Source organism: Hippoglossus stenolepis, chromosome 2 (genome assembly GCF_022539355.2).
Source record: "Hippoglossus stenolepis isolate QCI-W04-F060 chromosome 2, HSTE1.2, whole genome shotgun sequence".
Lineage (NCBI taxonomy): Eukaryota > Metazoa > Chordata > Actinopteri > Pleuronectiformes > Pleuronectidae > Hippoglossus > Hippoglossus stenolepis.
Window position 1 is genome coordinate 10,682,902 of NC_061484.1, and position 23,006 is coordinate 10,705,907.

General features: G+C 41.4%; 1 protein-coding gene across 1 annotated transcript in view; it reads left to right on the plus strand.

The window, feature by feature from the left end:
• adcy9 (adenylate cyclase 9) overlaps positions 1-22,950 on the plus strand; it is a 40,671-nt gene extending 17,721 nt beyond the window's left edge. The window contains exons 2-11 of the mRNA XM_035175064.2: positions 6,136-6,335; positions 7,110-7,217; positions 7,402-7,676; positions 8,570-8,672; positions 9,793-10,010; positions 10,892-11,051; positions 14,712-14,854; positions 15,822-15,851; positions 16,773-17,049; positions 17,260-22,950. Coding sequence (XP_035030955.1) covers positions 6,136-6,335; positions 7,110-7,217; positions 7,402-7,676; positions 8,570-8,672; positions 9,793-10,010; positions 10,892-11,051; positions 14,712-14,854; positions 15,822-15,851; positions 16,773-17,049; positions 17,260-18,294 — 2,549 coding nt within the window. The 3' untranslated portion in view covers positions 18,295-22,950. The remainder of the gene's footprint in view (positions 1-6,135; positions 6,336-7,109; positions 7,218-7,401; positions 7,677-8,569; positions 8,673-9,792; positions 10,011-10,891; positions 11,052-14,711; positions 14,855-15,821; positions 15,852-16,772; positions 17,050-17,259) is intronic.
• The last annotated feature ends 56 nt before the right edge of the window (positions 22,951-23,006 follow it).

A 23,006-nucleotide genomic window follows, 5' to 3' on the forward strand; every position in this document is an offset into this window, starting at 1 on the left:
ACGCATGTGAGCAGTTGTATAAGACAAACAGGGTCAGCGACGCTTGGGGAACGTACCACAACATTGCATATACATACTGTATATTAAGATCAGATGTTCTGCAATGTAATAGAAAGTAAAAATAATAATCCTGGATCTGCCCCTTTAATTGATTCCGCTCCAAATGTTATTGGATTCTTCGTTGGCCCATATCCCATCCTTCCACCAAGTATCAAGAAAATCCTCTCAGTAGTTTTTTCGTAATCCTGCTGACAAACCGGAATGAAAACATATGATTGGTGGAGGTGAAGATGATGAAGCCCCCCCAAATTTAGTAAATTCCATTCTTTGCTCATGTTGTCAGACAAAGTTCCTCCTGTTGGGACCTACATGCTCTAGCCAGTGCAGTTATGACGAGGTGTTCATGTGCACTTTGTTTGTATGTCTGTGTTGTAGCAGTGATGGTGATGTCCTCAGCTGAACCCTCTCTCCTGCCAGCTGCTCTCAATAAATCAATAAAAACCATTTAGCTGCATTGAGACTTCAGAGTGCTTGTGTCCCTTTCTTTCCCATAGTGCTGCCCACACACACACACACACACACACACACACACACACACACACACACACACACACACACACACAGAGTGATTCATAAGAAAAGGATTTAATTTGTTCTGCCTTTGAGTTTTAACTGTACGTAGATAGTTGATACTCGTACTTTCACACACATTAACCTCGGTTCATTGGAAAACTACACATTTTACTTTCCGTCTTTTTGTCCAGCCTTTAAATGCCCGCACAATTCAAGGCCTGTTATAGAGATCAGGGCCGAGCTGTTGATGAAGTCAGAAAGCTGAAATGGAAGTAGACGAGGAATGCGGGTTATGTGAGGCATGCTAAACTCAGTGACCTTCAAAGTACTCACGGTTTCTTCCTCCTCATCTCTGCGCCGTCGGCCGCTCTCTGCTTTTTGCTATCTCCTTTATCTTTACCTACGCAGTGTGTCGAACTCATCAGCATTGTTCCTCTCATGCAGGAGAGTAAGAAGGAAGATTGCAAGTTGTTCTCAGTAGGCTGTGCTTTGCTTGATAGATTTTGTGCCTTTGCTGTTATGGAAGATTTTACTTTTGTGTAACACAGAAAAAAGAGCACAGGTATAAATAATAAAATGAATGATGGGCAAATTCCATTTAGCTCCTTCAGTTAAAAGGTCCTGGTATGATCACGCTGCATCACTGTTACACTCTTATAACAAACTGGGACACTAGCAGAGATGATAAGAACAAGACAGAGCCACCAAGACGAACACTAGACGTACAAAATAAGCTTTTAAGATAATTTAGGAGTTTTCTTTGAGCCAACATCCAGAGAAGATGAGAGAAGTTGGCTGGCTGCTTCAGTGTTAAGACCATAGTGTATATAAAGATGGACAATGTGTGAGGTGTACTTTGACTTTATAGTTCGGTTTATGTCCCATCCACTAACATGGATGAGCTGGGATTTATGAGCTATACCGCAGCCAGCCATTGAGCGATTGAGACGCTTTGGCCTCACTTCGAGGGAGCAGTCATGTCCTCCATCTTTATATACAGTCTTTGGTTTAGACAAGGTGATGGTGGCTCAGGTGGTAATTACCTGTACCACAGGATCATGTAAATCTTTACCGTCGCCAGGGAGGTTATGTTATCATCAGCATTTGTTTGTTTGTTTGTCAGCAGGATTTAGCAAAAACTATGGGATGGATTACCACGAAAAACTTGGTGCGAGGATGTGGTATCGGTCAGGGAAGAGAACCCATTATATTTTGGTGCCGATCCAGATAAGGAGGCTTAAACATTGCGATATATGGCAACATTATGTGAATTTTGATGAAAAAATTCAGACATATTGGTGGTTTGCTATCGATTAGTATCGTATCACCAATGTGTAGCAGAGATGTAATATGGCCTAAGATGTAAGGATTGTTTTCATTTAAGCAGACTGTTGGGTCTTAGCACAGGTATGTGCTACTCTAGTTTTTAACTTTGGATGGGAGTGGACCAGGAGCCATGTCCTTAGATTCTTATCACAGCGTCTTAAACTCTGAACTGAAACTTCTACTTACAACTGAAATTCCCTCATTTGGTGTTTTGATGATGATGATAAGGTGTCGGTCAGAAATTCGGCGGGTTCAGTCAGGTTAAGATCTGGGGACTTAGGCTACATCCACTTACTATGTTTTTGTTTGAAAAAGAATCAACTTAGCTACAGATACGCCTGGCGTTCACATTACTCTGGAGTTTTAGACCCTCTAAAACAGAGAAGTTTGGAAACACTGTCGGTTGAAAAATCCGGGGCCATGTTTTTGTCTGGATCTGCAAAAACTTAGCTGTTTAGAAACAATGACATCGACACTCACAACCGCTTGCTGATTGTGTCTTTTCAGTTAAGACTATGTGACCCCCTTCCGGAAAGAAAACAACTGGCGTTAGCCTCAGCGTCCTGTTTAGAAAGCAACTTAGATGATCAATTACAAGCGTTTTTGAGCCTGTTGTTTTAGCTAACAGCTGTTGTGCAGTTAAATTCTGCAATTTACAATGATACTACTATTTACTACTATCTGTAGGAGACGAGCTGTTATTCAAGCAATCTGTGACAATTCCCGTGTCCAGCGGGACCTGAGTGGGACGCACTTGCCTTCCTGTTTACACCGGAATGCACATGCCCAGTGTACGTGAGCGATGTACGTGATATGCATTTTCAGGCGTTAGTATGAACACGGATTAAACCTGAAACCAAAACGCTTGTGTGGACAGAGATCGTTTTAGTTTGAAAACGTAGTGATGTAGCCTTAATTGACCTCTTGTGTCCTGCTTTCCTTAATGTCTATCCCCTAAATGTTTTTCCTTTATTTTGTCCATTTCCTCTTTTGTCTATGTCATGTATACATATATGTCAGCCCAAAAAATGTATGTGTTTTAAAAAAAAATTATTAAAAAAAGTTTTATACATTTTGTTAACATCTTACTTGAGTTTAACAGCAGTTTCTTGCCGTCTTCTCAGTCATGTATTGAAGTTGCATGTTAATAGCTTTTTTTAAAAGTTTCCTAATACAACATGTAATCAGCAGATTGTGGTTTCTGACTGTGGCGGATGCATAAAGGAGTTCAGTGTTTTCATGGGAAAGAATGATAAGAACAAAAACTCTTACTAACCTATAATTATTTTATATTTTAATTTTGATTGCATCATTTTAGAATAATTTGATTATTTCCTGTCTCAGTGAGTGACTGGAGATCAAGATCAAAATAGAAAGAGGCAGATGAGCCATCATTAGTGAATTCACAGCCATATGCTTGGCTTGTTGTGCAGAAGGCGCCTGTTAACATCCATTAAAACCTGATAGAGTAGAGTGCCTACGAGCTAATGGGCGGCAGAGAAAAGCAGTGGACCTTTGCGTGAAGGTCCATTACATTAAAACAGTTTATCTGGGTTTAATGTTGTGGTGGATTTGTGTGTGTGTGAGAGAGAGAGAGAGAGAGTGGCTGGAGATCTCATAAAAGTTCTTAGTCGCCTGTTTGGCAGAGAACTCAAACCCTAAGATAGGACTGTTGTTGGCCTAAAGACTTTGGACGTCTGCCAAGTCCACATTGTCCCAGGGCCCGGAACAAAACACACAGTTCTTCCAGACTCTCAAGATGAGTTCATTGTTAGTTACGCATTCATAACTAATTTTATTTATGCAAACAAGGAAGCCGGACAAAAGTCGGTGGTGAAACTTTGTCATGCCCATTGGTTCTGCAGTGGCTGTCTTAACCCTCTGGCTTATTGTTGTATATGGTGCTGACGGCAGATTAACCCTGAATCAGTGAAACACTTAATACTATAAAGTAACTAGGTTTTGTCAATAACGTGATAAATTTACAGAAAAGTCTGTATTTTGCTTTATGAAATCTTATAATCACAAGTGCTGACTGGGTTTAGACTGTCACTGTTGGTGGCAGTTGGGAAAAGCAGCACAGCCTTTACTGACATTCAAACTCATGTCATACTACAAATGTCCTATTTGTTCTTAGATTAATGTCACACTGCCTCACTAGAACGTGTGAAAAGTGGAGAGAACAGAAGAGAGGAAGGATTGGAAGAGAGGGATGGATGATTAAAGCTGTAGATGCATCCAGTGAAATGAGAGACAGACGTGAGGGGGAGTGTGTGTGTTAGTGTGAACACACCTACTCAGCATCAGACTGACGCACATGCCTTCACATATGGGTTGGGGGCCCATCAGTCACACTTACACAGGCGGACACATCGTCACGTTTTTTCCTTTTTCTGTTTTCTGTAATATCGACCTGATATCGTGCATCACAGGGCTGCTCCCGGTTTCAAAGTTAATATGATCCTGTGTCAGACAGGGACAGCACAAGGTTTCTCAGAAGATAATCCCAGATAATCCTACTTGTTTTCCGTGTCATTCATGTATTTACAAAAAGGTTTAACCCAGCCCCTTGGGCTCATTCACTTTAGATCATTTACAAAGTTATTTAAAAAAAAGAGAACTGGATAAATGCTGCTTTTTCGACAGTAAAGTCGTCAGTTGCAAATGTCTTTTTGGGGGTAATGAAGCAAAAATATTTAAGACAAAGGTGATACGGATGATAATTTTACGTAAGCCAAGGAGGTTATGTTTTCATCTGCAATTGTTTGTTTGTCTGTCTGTTGGTTGGCAACATTACACAAAAAACTACAGGATTCATTACCGTTGGTATGGGTCAGGGAAGAACCCCAAAAATATTGGTGCAGATCCGGATCAGGGGGCAGATCCAGGAATTAATTTTCTCTTTCTTTAACAATGTGAGAAATTTTGAGTTTTACATTTAAAATTTTCAATGATTTCTCAGAGAATAATTCGTGGATTTTGAAATGAAAAAAATCAGGCACGTTTAGAGGACTGATATTGAGTTTGCATAATTTGGTGCAGATCCAAATTAAAATTCAGATCTAGTGATTTTTAAATGAATACTGTTGGGCCTTGGATGAGGTATGTGCTCTACTGAGTGCCATTTTAGTGTGATTTGATAGATTTTTATTTAATATTTGAAAATAATCTGCAATGATAATCCAGCCACAATGCATTTGAATGCATTGATACATAATTTATCTTGTAAGACTTCTTTAAAACTCATCGATGCAGGAATGAGCGTCTGCAGGGTTCTTGTGAAAACAGATGAGCAGTGTTGAAAATCACTGAGTCTGTGCTGCAGGGACCACTCCTGCCCAGAAGAAGCCAAATGAGGGCTTTGTTTTCTGAGTTAATCGTGTACATAACGATGAAATGTAAGAAGGGCGATCAGTTTGAGGCAGGGAGCCCAGAACCCTGAATGTCCCCTTTATGGTCCTCTAGTTGCTCCTCTAGTCATCACTATGCTAACAAGGTGAACATCTTTAGCTGTTTGAACAAAGAGGCCAGATCGACAGGTTACTGCGTGTTTGGTCAGGCTGATAGTGGCTGGCTGTGGGCCACCACTTTAATCCACTGTTTGTGTTTTGTCTCGTTGGCCCTGCGGCAGCGTGAACACGGCCAGAGCTCTGGATGATTTGCAAACATTGTTGGTGAAACACTCAGTGTTGCGTTACCTCCTGATTGTGCATGAAACAAGAGTGGCTTACAATCAGCTGGTGAGGGAATGTCTGCAACTATAATAATAATAATGATTTGTAAAGCTCTTTTCTTGATAGTCACAAAGAGCTTGACAAAGTTTAGTCTGATCAGCAACCAAAGGAAAATGATTATTCAATAATGATATAAAATATAAAACAAAGAACCACAAACTATTTGTCTTTAAAAATTGACTAAAAGATTGTTTTTTAGCATAATTATAATCTTTATTGTGTGGTACACTGATTTATTGTATCAGCAGATGTAACAGGCAGCAATCCTCACATGAGAGGATTTGTTGCACAGCGAATGTTTTGCATAAACAAATCGTTCCTGGCAGGTTTGCATTCTCAGTGCAATGATTTGATTTCTGTGAATGACAACAGATGCTGGAGTTGGTGGAACTGCTCCTGTGACACTGGTGCCTCTTTTCTGTGTCACCTTCAAGTCGAACCAAGAAAATAATGAAAGTTGTGATTATGAAATTCTAACCTGAATGGGTTTTCTGTTTTTCAGGGCTGCAGACCTACCTGATCTCAGGGAGGAAGTTGGAGCTCGATGTGCAGTGTGGCTGTTCTCAGGTGGGACTGCCTGGTGGGGATTTTGCCGCGGTCGGCCTGTCCTCCTGTCCTCAGCCCCACACACCAGACCTCATCCCTGGGGGAGCGCAGGCTGCAGAGCTCCTGCTGCCCCACCAGCCACCAGACAGGATCGGGGTAAGTCAGGTTAAGAAGAAAAAAGAAGAAAACTGCTGATGATCGTTGCACCAGTTTCTTTACTCAACTAACCTTCACTTTGTTTGCACTTCTCATGATAGCTGTGCTTTTGAAAACATACTACTTCTTGGAGGAAACTTTTACTCTCCAACATGAAGACAGTCCTTTTTCCAGTACTTGCTCATATTCATTTCAGATTCATTTAATCTAATGGTAATGATGTCAGAGACGATGCCCTTTGACTGAGACTGACTTAACTGTCAGTCAGTCACATAAGCTGCTTTCAGACATGCACTGAACTCTGGAGAACCTCCGGACGTGTTCCGGCCTTATATGAGAACCTAAATGTCCGAATGAGAGGCTCTGGACTTTCTGCAAAGTTTCTCTGGCCAGTCCCCTAATGAAAACTCTGCAGGATGTCCGAAGGAGCCGATGTGAGAACACAGCAAAAAAGAAAAAGAAAACAAATATCTCAGAGTGAAAAGTGGTTCCATACAAATAGAAGACGCAGATGAAAATGCCAAGAGAGCTGGTGATAAGGGCAGACGCTGGTGTTGATGTGCTTTAAAACAAAAACATGTCATCTACGCAACGGAATTAATACGTTACGTCCTCCCTCTGTCTGCGGCACCGCCCCTCAACGGAACACTACGGAGATTTCTGTGTTTTTGCAAACTCAGGAGAAAGTCAGAAACCTGGGCCCATCAAAACAGCGACACAGTGACTTGTTTTTATTATTCAACCTCTCCCTCCGTTGTCCTTTTCTCTCTCCAGCCTCCCTGTGTGTCCCGTAGCGTGGCCTTGTCTGCGGGAACAGAGCAGGGCGATGATGTGGCTGTGTTGAATGGCTGCCAGGAAGAGCACAAGACAAGTAGTGCCAAGGTATAACATGTATGCTTGAACAGTAACCGCACAAGTGCACCTGTAAAACACTCCTTAAAGTGTTTGTCACTACTCAACAATCACTCCTGCTGCCACCTCCTTCTTGTGTCCTTCGTCTCCATCTCCTCCTCCGTCTTCTGAATCCTGTCTCTCTCTTCCTCTTTGCTTTCTTCACCTCCTCCAGTTCATCCCAGGTCGCACCCCCCGGGCGGCCAACGGCCTCCTGAGTCCCCCACTGGAAGACCCAGTGCGGGCCAGCCAGAGCTCCTTGTGTGACATGCTTCAGGAGAAAGAGAAGAAGACCAGCACCAGCACGGGGACTGGCACCAGTCTAGGCATGGCTGGAGGCGCGGGGGCAGCGGGTCCAGGTATGGACCACTCCGCTCTGATTCAGCTGCGTGCCAAGAGCTTCAGAGAGAAGAGCGACGCCCACTTTGTGGACGTTATCAGGGAGGACAGGTGAGCACAGAGGCTAAAGGTTGAATTTATGACAAATAAAGTCCCTCAAGGGTGATGGATGTTATGTGATGAGGGTGAGGTTGTCAATTATATGAATAATACAGTGGAAACTCTTGTAGTGATCATGGTTGTTCTGGAACCATATTGATCACTATGAGCGGTTGATTACCGTGACCGAATTGCGTAGCTTCTGTATGATCATCTTAGAAGCGTCCTACTTGATGACATAACAGAAATATTTAAACATCATTTGTAAAGGAACGATTCTGTCCCAAGCTTTTTGATCCACACAAACGGTTGATCACTATAAATAGTTCCACTGTATTAGAATGTTACTCCGTAGAGAACATACCTCTGCCAAGGCCAAACAGTCCCCTTACATTTTCACACACTCACGTTCACAACAAAAGTGAATGCGTTCCTCCCTGACCCATACCACATCTTTCCATCTGTTTGGGGTTTTTTGCGCGCGTAATCTTGTTTACAAACAAACTAACTAACAAAAAGAGAAAGGGGTGAAAACATAACCTCCTTCCATTTTTCTAAACCACCCATCATATTAAGGATTGTGGGGATGGAGCTTATCCCAGCATGCAACGGCTGATGGTTTGCAAAGTCTCTGACAGGAATAACACACATCATTAAACTGTTACATTCACTCCTGCATCACGTCTTGGGAGTTTGACAGAAAACATTGAAACTCATGATGCTCTTAAAAACAGAATCGAGTTGGATGCAGTCCACTCAATCTTACCATACACTCAAATACTTCTTGTAATCTGACATTCATTACTAAGTCAATACACTGAAAAGTGATTTGTAATTTTTGTTTGATATTGTTTCAGTACAATTTGATTTCCAAAGTAAACTCATATGACGTCTCTGGTTCACAGTCTGATGAAAGATTACTTTTTCAAGCCACCAATCAACAAGATCAGCCTCAATTTCCTAGAAAGAACTCTGGAAAAGGCCTATCGCAGCAGCTACAAGGAGGAGGTATATACACACACACACACACACACACACACACACACACACCACTGCTATGTTAGTGCACCTATAAGTTTGCTTTATACTTTGTTTGTTTTCATCACACTGAAGCTGCTTTCAGACATGCACTGAAATCTGGACATTGTGTGTTCCGGAGGGCCTGTATGTGGGAACATAAATGTCAGAGTCAGTTGTTACGGACATTTTCCAAATTTTCCCAGATATTTGTTAAGTCCATGTGTTGGGGGGGAAAAAAGCAACAATCCACAGACAGACATGGAGCTCAGACAAATCCTAGTTTCTAAACACATCTAGGAGTCTTCGCCAGTATTTTTTGTCCGTGTCTGTCTGCAAATTCGTGAGTGAATGGGTGATTGTTGTAACTTCTTCCTTGTATCCCACCCTGTTTCCCAAATTTTCTGCCACATTAGTGCCACTCACACACCCGGGACCAGTTCCAGTTGCCCTGCTTTGACCTCACAGCCTTGCAGCCCTCTGCTGTTACACAAGTATTACTGCAGGACCCCCCCAAAAAAATTAAACATGAACCAAGAAGTTTGTTGTTCAGTTTGTTATAACAACTATAATTTAAAGTTTATTTGTATAGCAGCTTTCAACAACATTTCAATTCAATGACATAGCATACAAAATAAAAAGGCATTAGGAAAATACATAAATTAAGTACAGCGATAAAAAAATTGAAAGGATAATTTTAAATAGATATAAATAAGATAAATTGGAATAATTAAAATTAAGTCTTGATTTAAATTTTAAAAAAAGAAAAAAAAACATTTGGATCATCCAAGAAAATATACATTTTTATCTTTGAATGAAACTTGTTGGTAAACCATCGTTAATATTATGGGCATATAAAAATTAGGAAAATAAGGAAGCAACATAATCTAATATTGCATCATCAGAGGCAGGTACATGTGGAATTTGGATGATACAAAACAATGATGTTTGACCTTTTAGTGAGAACCCCTTCATGCTTATAAATTGAATAGTTCATTGTGTCTCTCTGAGCACAACAATCATCTCTAGATGTTAATATTGGTAAAATAAGATTTCTGGGAAATTTGAGCCTCTGTGTGTCGTTTAGTTTCTCACTCCTCCTCCCCTCCAGGTGAAAAACCAGGCTCAGGTGCAGACGTTTGCCAGCTCCACCTTCAGCTCCTTCCTGGACGTTCTCCTCAGCTGTTTTGTCTTCCTGGCCCTGACCCTGGCCTGCTTCCTGCCACCTCTCGTGAGCCCAGTCAGTGTGGGTCCTCCAGCCCGCGCAGCCCTGGCCCTGGCTCCCCTGGCCGGTCTGCTGGAGCTGGCCTCTCTGGTGCTGTCCATACGGTGAGGAGGCCGCGGGCAGATGGACGTTGTGTTTGTTGGTTTGCTTGTATCTGTGTGTGGGAGTCGCATCCTCTGTGTCAAAATCAGACAGACACGTTCGCATAGCGTCTCAAACTTGAAACAAAAAGGCTGGACTCAGTGTTTTCCACAGACTGATTTTTTCCCCAGCAGAATAGAAAAGCCTCTGTCATTTAGGCTGCTGCTGTCAGTGCTGTGCCATCGGTCTCGAAGAATACAAGTGTTTGTTTCATATCGGCTGCTGCAGTGATTGGTTGGAATAAAAGCCTGTATCTCCAAGGCCTCAGTGGTGCAGTGTGTGAAACCACTGATAGACCATCATGCAGCTCTGTGACTCACCACTGAAACCAAAACAAATTATTCTATGTGTTGTTTGGCTGCCACACCACAGTGGCTTAACTTTCCTGTTCAGAAGGGACTGGCTCAAGCCCATGGCTTTTGTGAAAGACCACTATTGGCTCCGACATTGGTATTATGTCATACAGGTACCAGGTATTAAATTTTCCAGTATTCAAGTGCAATAGATGTGCTTTATTTATTTTGTGGTGTGTTTTCATAGCTGTGTATGTGCCTCAGTGGAGAGTATTTAAAAATGAATTAATTTTAATTTATTGCCATGCCTAAATGGGCAATAAATCTTCATCTTCTAGCTGGGAATTGGGCAGCATAGTTGTGTTTAATAATGTGTCTTGATTAAGGACTGATGAGAATCTGCTGCAGTCTTTCCATTATTGAATAGAATAGGACTGGGAGGGGGTGAATGTTTCAGGGGAAAGAGAAAATATGTTTTTCTTTCCTCTGTTTTCTGTACAGTTATTGCACAAGTTTTGTGGATTAAACTTTTCCTCTCCTCTCTCACGCAGTATGGCCTTTTATCTGGAGGAGGTGATGAACTGTACCCGCTCCCTGCTCCTGGTGGTCTCTGGATGGATTCCCCATCATGTGATTGGGGCCGTGTTAGTGTCCCTCCCTGCCATCTCCGTCTTATCCCACCTCACGTCCAGCGTCCACCTGCCCCTCCAGGTAAATGTGCATCAGGTGGTGGCATAAAAACCAGTAAAACACTCTGAGAATGAATCAATAAAATAAAAGTCTGCACTGTAACTGGGCACTCTTACAGGATTTCCATCACCGTTTGAAGGGCCTCATATCACACTGTTTCCAGCTTGGCTGGTGACAGGTAAAGTCATCAGGTCAGGAAAAGTCAGTTTAGAGGATTTCCAGTAATTATAATACAGTACTAGTAAATACATTTCCTATATAGAAGCATATACTTTGGTACTAAACATTAAAATCAAGGCTCGACCGTGCGATTTGCATTTGCAACTAAAAATAGTTGTGGGTGCAAGAATAACATATTCTAACATTTTATTGTCTGTTGAAACAACAGACAGTTAGCTGAGCTCAGAGTGAGTCAGGCAAACTGCTTCTAAAAGCTGCTGGACCAGTGATGTCCTCTAAGTCTAAACAGACCGAGACATTTTTGGTATCTAAAACTAAGAGGAACTACTCTTATTTTATAGAGGGGTTCATCCTGTTCATGCTGTCTTTATCCTACAGTGCAGTGTCCTGCTGCATAAGCCGGTGAAAATGTACATGTGGAAGTGTAGAGAACATTCAGCTGCAGCTTCTCATTTTGATTTGCTTCTAAGTCGCTGTTAAGTAAAATAAATAATTTAGCTGGTGATTTATCATGTCAGCGGACACTTATCAAACTTACTTTGAGTTTGTGTGTCAACCCCATGCTACTGTCAGAGCTTGTCAATGATTGTTTTTGAGAGGATAATTCATCTGTAACAACACTGTACCACCACAAGAGACCAAGGAAGAGCTTCTTCAAAAACCAAAATGTGAGATGTGAGACATCGTCTTTCAAGTGGATCACTGTGAAGGGTGGTATTGTCCCAGCTAAAATTAAATTTATGTCATATCAATCCTTTATAAACTGACACCCAGTATTTGGATCAAAAAGCTCATAAGAAACAAGCTGTGTGTGATAAACTAGACTACAGCTACAGTCTATAGTGTTATCTCTGTATTTCAGATACACAGAGCATCAGATACGACTCAGTATAAGCAGATACCCAATATACAAAAACAATGATGATTGCTCATCAGTATAGTTTAATTTAGCAGAAATTATCAAAACCTAGTTTACTTTTTCAAGTAAAATAATAATTAAACACATTGATAAATTGTGATTGTGAGACAAAGTAAGTGTCACCCGTGAAAATAAAATTCAAATGTGTCCAAAAAAAGTGGAGAATAATTTTACAGTATTAAAGTTTATTTTTATAGACATCTATATGAAAACCAGTAATAAACTTAACCCCAACAATTGAACAAAAATGTTTCTCCTGTAAATAGCAGCCTGGTTCTTTCAATCACTTATAAGGAAATAATGGACCTGTAAAATAAAGCATTACCTGAGATTCTTTCTTATTTAAAGATATTTTGGGGCCTTTATTGACAGGAGAGTACAAGTGTGAAATGTGGACAGAGAATGGGGAAGACATGCAGCACAGGGCCGGGTTGGAACTGAACCACTGCAGCTTTCACATGCTGAGTTTCTGCAGCTCAATAAGAATCTTAGGTAACGGGGTGCCCACTCTACAGGGTGAGATAGTTGGATCTCCATTACCTGAATATCTGCATACTGTAAATGAGCTGCACAAACAAACTTCAGCAGAGTAAAACTCCAGATCCTGAAAATATCAAACATTTCCTTGCAGATCCAGTATTTGCCAGCCTTTTATATTTAAACAAAATATTGAATCGTTTGGGGATTTTGCCCAAAAATATCTTTAGACACTGCTCTCTCCTGCTCTGTTCTCGCATGGGCTCCTCCTGACTTTCTGCAGGCTTTACACTAGGGAGCCAGACGGAGAAAGTCTGCAGGATCTCCGGCGTTCAGTGAATGTAGCTTGTATCATTGCTTCCTACTGCTGCTCAACAACCCTGCTGCTCCCAGCACTACAAAGACCATCACCATTAGCACTGCTAGTGATCTAACCACTGCTCCCACTCTCCGTACCACTGTGCTATGCTGTTACTGCTAATCATGTTTGTGGTAATACTTGTGATTTCCAAGCTATAATAGATTGTCTTCAGTGATATCCCTAAGCTAAAGTAAGCAGAGAGGGGTCTGGCATTTTGAAAGCTTGCCGGCAGTGGTCTGAAGCCAGAGATCGTCAGAGACCAGCCGAACCACTAGCTGGCATTAGCACTGATAGGGACTGTCGAAGGAAAACAGCTCGGAGGCTTCAGGAGGCTTCGGCTGTGGACTTTGGCATCAGAGATGTTGACATTTCTTCTTCTCCGAGTCCTGCGTTTGAGAAGATTGAGAGCAGCCATTCTATGCAGCGTTTTTGTTCTGTTTTGAGTCAAGGCCATAACTCTGTGCGAGTCTGACTCTGGCCTTCCAGCTTCTGAGCCAACGGCTGCTCGCAATATGTGTGGTGTTTTGATATCTGGTTTTTCAAGGATTTGTTTATCACCCCATTTCTCTGTCAGGTGACTGTCCCACCCTGCTCTGTCTCAATCTTCCTGTGTCTCAGTCTCTCCGGGGCTCACAGATCAAAGCTTTACTCTCAGGGAGAGTTGTTAATTAGATCTATCGCTTTTCTGGACGTAAATTCATTGGAAGATGTGGAGACCTGATAACGGTGCTTGAGGGAGAGAGAGAGGTGTGACGGGGAGAGATTCAGTACATGAGTAGGATGAGAGGGAGAAAAATAAACTTCCGCTCGGTTTCCTTCAACAACCTGTGAAGTTACTGCTGCTGTCTCCATGTGTTTTTGCGTGATCATCAGCATGTTTCTCATCAAATCCTCTTCATTGATGTTGAAGGATCTTTTCCCTGCAGTTGATTAATGGAGAGTATTTTTTTGCAATGCAATACGCTCAGGATTTCACAGTTGGTTTATATTGAACATTATATTTAGATTTTTTTATCCCTATTGAAAAGTAGTCTTATTCTGAACTAACCAGTTTTCTATGTTTCTTTTTAAGCCATGATCGGCGTGACCCTCTATTGTTAAAATGTCTCCGGAGATACTTCTGATTGACTGTTGCATTTTGAATCTAAATACTTTATACATTCACAAACAGTAAGGCAACTTTGCATGTTTAGTATTTTTTATATACTATTATGATCAGTGCACAAATAAAATAAACAGTCTTCATAAGTAAACTCACCTTTTCGCAAATCTGTAATTCTAATAAAAATACTCGCCAATAAAAAACACAAAACTTGAACTCTATCTGAATAGACAGAAATAAGTTAAATTGCCTGTAAGCTTTTCCAATAAATGTTATTTAGTGACAAAAGGTATTTTACAAATACAATTGTTATGAGCTGAAATGTATCTAGAAGTCATAGTTTGCACTGGCATGAAAGAAGTTTCATGTACTTGAGGCTGCATGGTAATATAAGCTGTTTTAACTTTGTACCAACATTAGTATAAAACCATATTACTTGTTAATTATTAAGTGCTTTTTACAGCAGATACCACAGTCTGAAACGTAAAGACATTTTTCCATATATTTTTTTAATTAATATAGTCATATTTTGGTAAGTAAACAGTGGTAATCCACACTGAATCAAGCTGTGGGGAACCCTGTTTATTGTCTCCTTTGTTTCTTTCTTAAGCTACTTTAACAGCTAGGTGTGTTTTTCCTCAGGTGACCATGTTCCTGTGCTGTGCCACCATCCTGGCCATCATCCAGTACTGCAACTTCTGTCAGCTCAGTTTCTGGATGCGCTCGGTCCTGGCCACTGCCACGGGGGTCGCTCTACTGCTGCTGCTGTACAGCCCCATACACAGGTACAGGGGAGCAACCACCACTTATTTACACATACACAAAAACAGACTGTATATAAAGATGATGACATGACAGTGCCCCAAAAGTGAAGCCAAAACCTCTCAATCGCCACCTGGTGTCTGACTGCAGTATAGGTCCGAGGTCATCCAGCCTCCTCCATGTTAGTGGATGGGAAATGGATCAAACTAAAAAGTATTGAGTGCATATTAATATCATGTGATTTGCTGTAGTTCTTATCACACTGATGTAGTGTTGACAGCTGAGACTGACTCATGATGGGTTGAGTGCATGTATCACGGGACCTTAATACCCCGGCTCCATCCCCCGATCACTACTGTGCAGTCTCTGGCTCCAAATGCACAAGATGGCAGCGTTGGCAAATGGGATTTTTGGCTTCATTTCTGGATACTGGAAGGAGGTGATCCACACAAATACCAAATGCAAATATGAATTACACACACACAGAGATACGCATCCAGGAGCTCACCAACTTTTGTGTGTGTGTGTGTGTGTGTGTGGGTGGGTGTGTGGGTGTGTTGTTGCATGCATCTGTATACATCCACACTTGGTATACTATCCACAGTATGTACAGTTTAAATATTTATTTTATTAAAATACTATGAAATGTGTGTGTGAGTGTAAGTGTGATCATCATGCAGTTCTATAAAAGTCCCTTTTTTCTAATGATTAAAAAGTAGTTAAGTTTACTTAACGTGAAAACACAAATTTGCAGCTTTGGGTTTAAAATTTTTTTTTCTATATATGCCTATTTATAAACCTCTCTCATGAATACGAGTATACTTCAATGGATTGATCTCTAACACAGTAGTTAACTCAGCCAGTAAAGAGGATTTCATTTGAATTAAATTCAGGATCTATATTATACGTGTGTGTTATTTTTGTGTTTGTGTGTTTATGAGACCAATGCTCTCTCCCTCTCTCTCCCGACACCGCTCTTGTCTTTTTCAGGTCCGGTAATAACAGCTTGCCAGTTCATGGGTGAGTGTCTCTGTGGAAACAGAGAGATTTGATGGATGAGTGACATTTGAGGGGTCAACATGAGCCACGTCTCTTTTATATTTTTCATAACTACTGCTCTCTTTGGCTTTTACTCATTCTCCTGCTTCCCCTCTCTGTATTCCCTCTCCTCTGCTCTCTCCCGTCCTCCGTCTCTCTGTGTGGGCACCAGCAGTAATGGCTGCTAAATGTCAATAGTGGTGAAAACGCCTCACAGCCTGAAATTTGTATTAGAACCACAAGTTTATCTAATTTGTTTTATTGATTGAGCCCAAGGCTTTAATGCCCAGAGTTTATAATGCAGTGAGCAAAGTTTGAGTCAAAATGTTTGTACTGTCCATCCGTCCAGCCCGTCTGTCAGTCTGTCTATGAATATAATCATTTTAGCCCTCATCAACTTCCACTTGCCTTAATTCACTCAGAGGTGGACATGTACTGAGGCTTGAGTCCTCTGCAGTGGCCCTTTGCTGCTTGTCGTCCCCTGTCTCTATCTCCCTTTCACGCTTAGAATCTCTCCTTACATTAAATATCTTTTAAATTACGAAAGAAAGATTTAAAAAACAGTGGCTATACGGACGTACAAATGTCAACCAGTTTTGAGCACTGAGTGTGATTTATTGAGGTGAGTGGAGAAACTTGTATCTCTCCCTGCTCCACCATGAGTTTGAACATTGGTCTAGAAACATGAGGGACTGACTCCAACAATCTGTTCACATTCATTTTGGCTGGACCACAAATTGTCCATCATGATCAGATTTAGCACACATCATCGCACAATAAACTCTGCTATGGAAATATCTGTATCTCCTTTGCTTCCTTCTGCTGTCACCTCCTAGTAACGTTCATCATCATGCTTTATTCCCACATTTCTCTGATCACTTCCCTCCCGGTTTCCTCTCTCAGACTGAACGTCTCCACATCGAGTGATGGTGGCTCAGAATCAGGCCCTGACCCTCCCCCACGACCTCTCGACCTTTTGGTCCCTGAGGCCGTCCTGGCTTTCTTCCTGCTTCTTCTACTGGTCTGGTTCCTCAACCGGGAGTTTGAGGTCAGCTACCGTCTCCATTACCATGGCAACGTCGAGGCTGACAAACATCGCTCCAAGATCCAGATGATGCGAGACCAGGCCGAGTGGCTACTGGGCAACATCATCCCCATCCATGTCGCTGACCAGCTCAAGGTTTTAATAGTTGTTTGACAGACTTTCCTCTTGTTTTATAATCCCGAACCATTTTTGAGACAAAAGTATTGTCTTCTTAGTATTTATTTTCTGGAATGAAGGAGAAAATAGATGAAATCTTAACAACAGAAAACAAAACGATCATTGTTAATACTGGAAATGTAGCCTTTATTTTCTCTCCTAATAATGTTCTTGTCTCTGTTTCCTCAGGTGACCCAGAGCTACTCCAAGAACCACAACAGTGTTGGCGTGATCTTCGCCAGTATTGTGAATTTCAGCGAGTTCTATGAGGAGAGCTACGAGGGTGGGAAAGAGTGCTATCGTGTCCTCAACGAGCTCATTGGAGACTTTGACGAGCTCCTTCGCAAACCTGAATTCAAAAGCGTGGAAAAAATCAAAACAATCGGCGCCACCTACATGGCGGCGTCGGGACTGAACGTCCAGCAGCTGGCTGAGAACGAGGATGACTCTCCGCACGCACACCTGAGGGCCCTCTTCGACTTCGCCCTGGAGATGATGGGCGTCCTGGACGACTTCAACAAGAACATGCTCGGTTTCGGCTTCAAGCTCCGTATTGGATTTAATCACGGGCCACTGACAGCCGGGGTGATAGGCACCACTAAGCTGCTCTATGACATCTGGGGAGACACGGTCAACATTGCCAGCCGCATGGACTCCACGGGTGTCGAGTGTCGGGTGCAGGTGAGCGAGGAGAGCCACGCTATGCTTAGCGCCATGGGGTTAGAGTTTGACTATCGAGGTACTGTGAATGTTAAGGGCAAAGGTCAAATGAGGACCTTTCTATACCCCAAAAGTGGGGAAAGTATATGTCAAGATTGCATGGAGCAGGCCATCGGGGAAGGACCCTCGTCCGTGGCATTACCGGCCAATAAGACTTCAGGATCTGTTCCCCAGGCAGCAGGTTCTCCTCCCTCTTCTCCCTCTTCTTCTCCTCCTCAGCCCCAAAGCGCTGTAAGGCCTTCAGGAGCAGGGCCTGAGCCTGTCCCAGCTCGGTCTGCAGAGATGAGGGAGGAAGGATATACGGACGCTCCACACCTCCACGGGCAGCCCACTGCCACAGACATTCACCCCCCTCCTCGCTCTGAACTAGGCCCAGAACCTAGTGCTGCACAAATGCCCTCCCAGGTGCAGCCTGCTCCTCTCGCACTTCAAGAGGAGGAGGACGAAGAGGAGGAAGCCACTGAGCTGTCAAAACTCAACGAGGAGTTTTATGCTCGTCTCTGATCCCTTCCTCTCCCCTCCCCCCTGTCTCCTGTCCCTGATCTGCATCCCCAGGACTGATTGCAGGTGCGGGGCAGGATGTCCCTCCCATTAGACAAGTGTCTTTAGCATGGTTGAAGAAGAGGGAGTTAATCACGCCAACACCAACAGTGGCCACAGTGGTGATTAACGTGGCCAATAACATCTTTTACAGGAATGTTGCCTGAGTGCTGGGGTGGGTTAGACCTGTGTTGAGCACAGCAGTTTATTATGGAGAAAAGGTTGAAAGGGATTAAGAGGGAAAAGAAGATTTTTTGGAGATGTTGTTGATGTTTTTTCTTTTTTTTGTTATCAAGTGCCTTCAGGACTAGAAAAGTGAACAAACAAATATGAATGCTGAACAAAGTTTTAACAATCTTAGACTACGGAAGATGCTGTGGTTTCTTACTCCATGCTCTTATTTTCAATGCAAGTATTTCTTAATAGAATCATTATTGTCATGGCATATCAAACTTGATCAAAGCCTTGACCTTATACTTAAGGGAAAAAAAGAGATTCTTTATAAGTGCCAGTGCAGCGTGATGGGCTGAGCAGGAAAACTAAGGGAAGAATGAGGGACTCACATGAAGCAGTGTTAATTTATGTGTTGTGCTTTGACATGAGGGCTTAATACATTATTAATTTGTCCTAGACTCAAATGCTACAAAGCAAGCTGCATAGATTTTAGTTTGTGTAGCAGCTAAATGCACATTTTAAGCACAGGTCTTGCACAGTTTTTTCTCTACCACTTGTATTTGGTAGTTATTACCGGGAGAAGACTTTTACGATTTTTTAACAAGAGTTCTTGTCTTTCACAACAAGTACAATCAAAAGCACAAAATCAGAATCAGATAAGGGAATACAGTTTTGGAAGAAAATGTGATTTTTAAAAAGTGAGATCGTAAGAAAAGTAGAAAGGCACTTTAAATATGCTTTAGGGGTTATTCCACATTTGAGTAACAGACTCTCACCCCACGTAGAACAAAGAGGTGGCTGTAAAAATGTATGTTAGTCTAAAAAAGAAAAAACAGATGGCAATTGTGATCAACTTCAGTTGATGCTGGTTAAATTGGATTTTGCAGAAACTTATCAAACCAATCCTGCACTATAATCTATGATGGAGTATCACGTTCATATTGATGAAAAACTAAATAAATGTCAGATTTCGAGAATTTTGTAATATTATAAGAACAAAGTCATAAAATAATGAAAACAAAGTCGTAATATTATATGAGTACAGTTGTAATTCAATGACAAATGAGTCGTAATAGTAGGAGAATAAGGAAACAAAAATTTAGCAGCAAGGAGAACCTGTGCTCGCTGGAGTTTCACTCCTTCAGGATCCACATCTCGATCACTTATCTCACAGTTTCTAGAGAAACTACAAAACTCACGCAGATGTAACCAACGGTATCAAACATTTTCTCCTCCACAAAAGAAGCAACGTCCCCCAAGTCTGAGTGAATCTTTCTTTGGAATAATCTTTATTGGAGCCGAGCCTCACAGGCTAGATTGTACACTACTGTGCTGTATAAAAAAATGCTAACTAAAACCTTTTTAAACACTGAAATTCTATATTTTTGTTGTTGCTAAAAAAAATCCAATGAAAAGACCAAAACCAACAAAGTGTAAATGCATCTCTCAACACTTCCTGACTTTTCCATCCTCAGCCCAAATTTCTAGTATTTTTGGGCGTGATGACAGGAACGACATGCAACAGAGGTGCCTGGACATACATGAACTGGGGGATGCTCTGGTTTATGGTCAGCAGCACCTTAACTCATAGACCACCAGGGCAGTACATTTTGTATTTGTTGGGGGACTATTTTCAGTGGTGGATTTGCTGTGGTAGTTTGTATTTATGGCAGCAGGACAGTGCATGTGGGATTAACTTAAAATAAACAACTGACCCCTTATTTATTCAAGAAGGGAGCATGTCTCCCATCACTAACAATGCACTTCAGAGAAATTAGATTAGATTTCTTTTCAAGGGATAAAAAGAGAGAATGTGACCAGACTTAAACTTTAAAACCCACAGTGGGGTGAGAGTTTGATACCCAGAGTATGTTGAGGGTGGAGTAGGCACTGGAAGTGAAACTGTGAGGGACAATCACTGGGTAGTTCTCGATAAATGATTTGGTGGTCCACGTTGCTCTTGGTTGCAGTATCAAAGCACAGATCAGCTACGGTCTCGGTCTCTTCTGTAGAACCTCAGACTCAAATTTAGGGACGATCCATTCTTTGCCTTCATTGCTGAATAAAAGACATCAACATCGGTCTGTCCAGTACTTTAGATTTACTCAGTAGCTCAGTATTGTCTGCCTTTGGCTGTGGGATTTGTCGTTGAAGGGGTGGGACGTTTCACTTTGACCCTGTTATGGGCCCCTTCATTGAGGGGAGCCTCTACTGTAACAATATACTTAAATTTTGCCACTTTAATTGAGTGATCTATAGGTGCAGTGCAACCTAAAGTAGCTGATTGTTTTGTGGTGCCTAAAACTATGACTGTATTTTTTGAGTACTTTGGTTTTCATAAAGTTTTTTTTTTATCATGCTGTTGTCATAATGAGAGTAGATTATGATTGTATGTTTGATGAAATTATGCTTGTTGTGCAGGTTTTTCTGCATTTGATTGGACAAATTCCATCTTTTTTTTCTTTTTGCTCTTTTCCAGTTCCTTCATTGTCATTAACTGGCTGCCTGGAATAATATGGTGGTGTTCGAATACCTGGCACGTCTGAAGCTCTCTTTGCTCTTCTACTCACTTCATGCTTTGTCTTTACTCCTGAAAACACTTGTTTCACCTTGATGTGTGTGTGTGTGTGTGTGTGTGTGTGTGTGTGTGTGTGTGTGTGTGTGTGTGTGTGTGTGTGTGTGTGTGTGTGTGAGTGAGAGAGAGAGAGAGAGAGAGAGAAAGATATTTAAGTTTACTCCAATTCAAAGTCAATCACCAATGAGAGATTACTGTTAAGTGATGCAAAAGGGAAATAATCAATATCATCAGTATGGCCTCTGTTTAATTGGGATTTTGCTGACGCTGCCTTATCCGTAGAGGATGCACAAAGTTGCATTCTTTGAAAGGGAGAAGAGACAAATCCTGAAGTTTGAAATTTGCATAATGATCCTGCAAACACAGACCACCACCATCGTTTAAGGACAGGTCAACATTTAGGCTTTTAATAATCTTCCTTTTGAAGCAATGACCACACGCATAGATACAAGGATGGAATTAAAACATTCAAATAACTCTATTTATGTAGCTACCTAAATCTGTAGCATAAAGAGCATCCTTGTTTTCCTCTGCCACTGTGCACTACAAACATACACAACCAGTGCCTTTTGAATTATGGATATGTCAGCTCTGATTATCTGTATCAAATAATCATGATAACCCCAGTAGCACAAAAATCCAAAGACGTATCTCTATTGGAGCTGTCCCCAGAATAACACAAAAATAGCTTCATCAGATTTGCTCTGCAAAATCTTTTTCATTGCTTTTAGTAGCGTTCCAAAGCACATCTCTCGCTCCGCTATTATAATGCATATTGTCACCATGCTCATGCCTAATTAATCACAACACACATGGTAATGGAAACAAATGAGAATCCCAAGTATTAATTGTGAAGGAAGGTTTCTTACCCCCCCCGAACACACACACATACACACGTGCACGTTTTACAGATTACCCTTCTGCCTTAATGTCATGAGATAATCCTCTGGGATTTTCAGGCCACTGCACTGTAGCTGTCCATATATCAGATACAATCCATAGTAGATTTGAGGTGTGGGACTCCACAGGTTGATGGGCACACCACCTCTCCAATACAGCGCACATCTGTACACACGTATGAATAAAATATTACAGCGAACACTGCTGGCTCTGTGATCTGTGGGGGAGGAGAATGTGTTCTTGTTCCCATGGGAATGAATGGACAATTTTCTTGTTTGCTCGACACACTACATTTTAGCTTGATTCTGTACCATACTCATAAACTTTCATTTAATTTCCGTGTCATTTTGCCCTCACTTATATTGAACATTACACGCGGGATTCCTCAAATCAATCATTTTGGGTTGTTTGGACGTTGTCCCTCTCTGACAGTGTGTATGTGTGTGTGTGTGTTACCAGGTTTATTTTAGAGGGAAAGAAGTGGACCCAGAAGTCCAGTGCTATGTTTGGGGAAAGAAATGCAATCAATTTAACAGCTGAGTGCGTTGAGGAGAAGTTAATTCATCCCGTATTGTTGAAGAAGTGTGATTCTGCTCTGTGACAGAAATACAAGAGAGAAGCATAATTGAAAATAGTGTTTAATCAGCACTAAAGGCATCACAGCAAAAAATAGCGTCGCTCTTCACTAAAAATACTGTATGTGTTTTTAATTAAACTGGGACAAAATTTAGATGAGTTATTTGATTTTAAGTCTTTGTATTTGCTTTATGTTTCTGAATGATATGTATTATGTATGTTTTGTGCACATTACCCATGTATCATTTATCAACACATGATCGTAATCTGTACACATTTGCACAAAGCACTGTGTTTGTACATATGCAGTTATTTTATGTCACATATGATTTTTTTTATACATGTGTCCGATTTTGCCAGAAAACAATGAAAAGAGACACATATTATCAAACTGATCCAATGCGTCTTATTGAGTAAGTGTGAGTGTAATTATTTTATTAGTCCTTTTTTC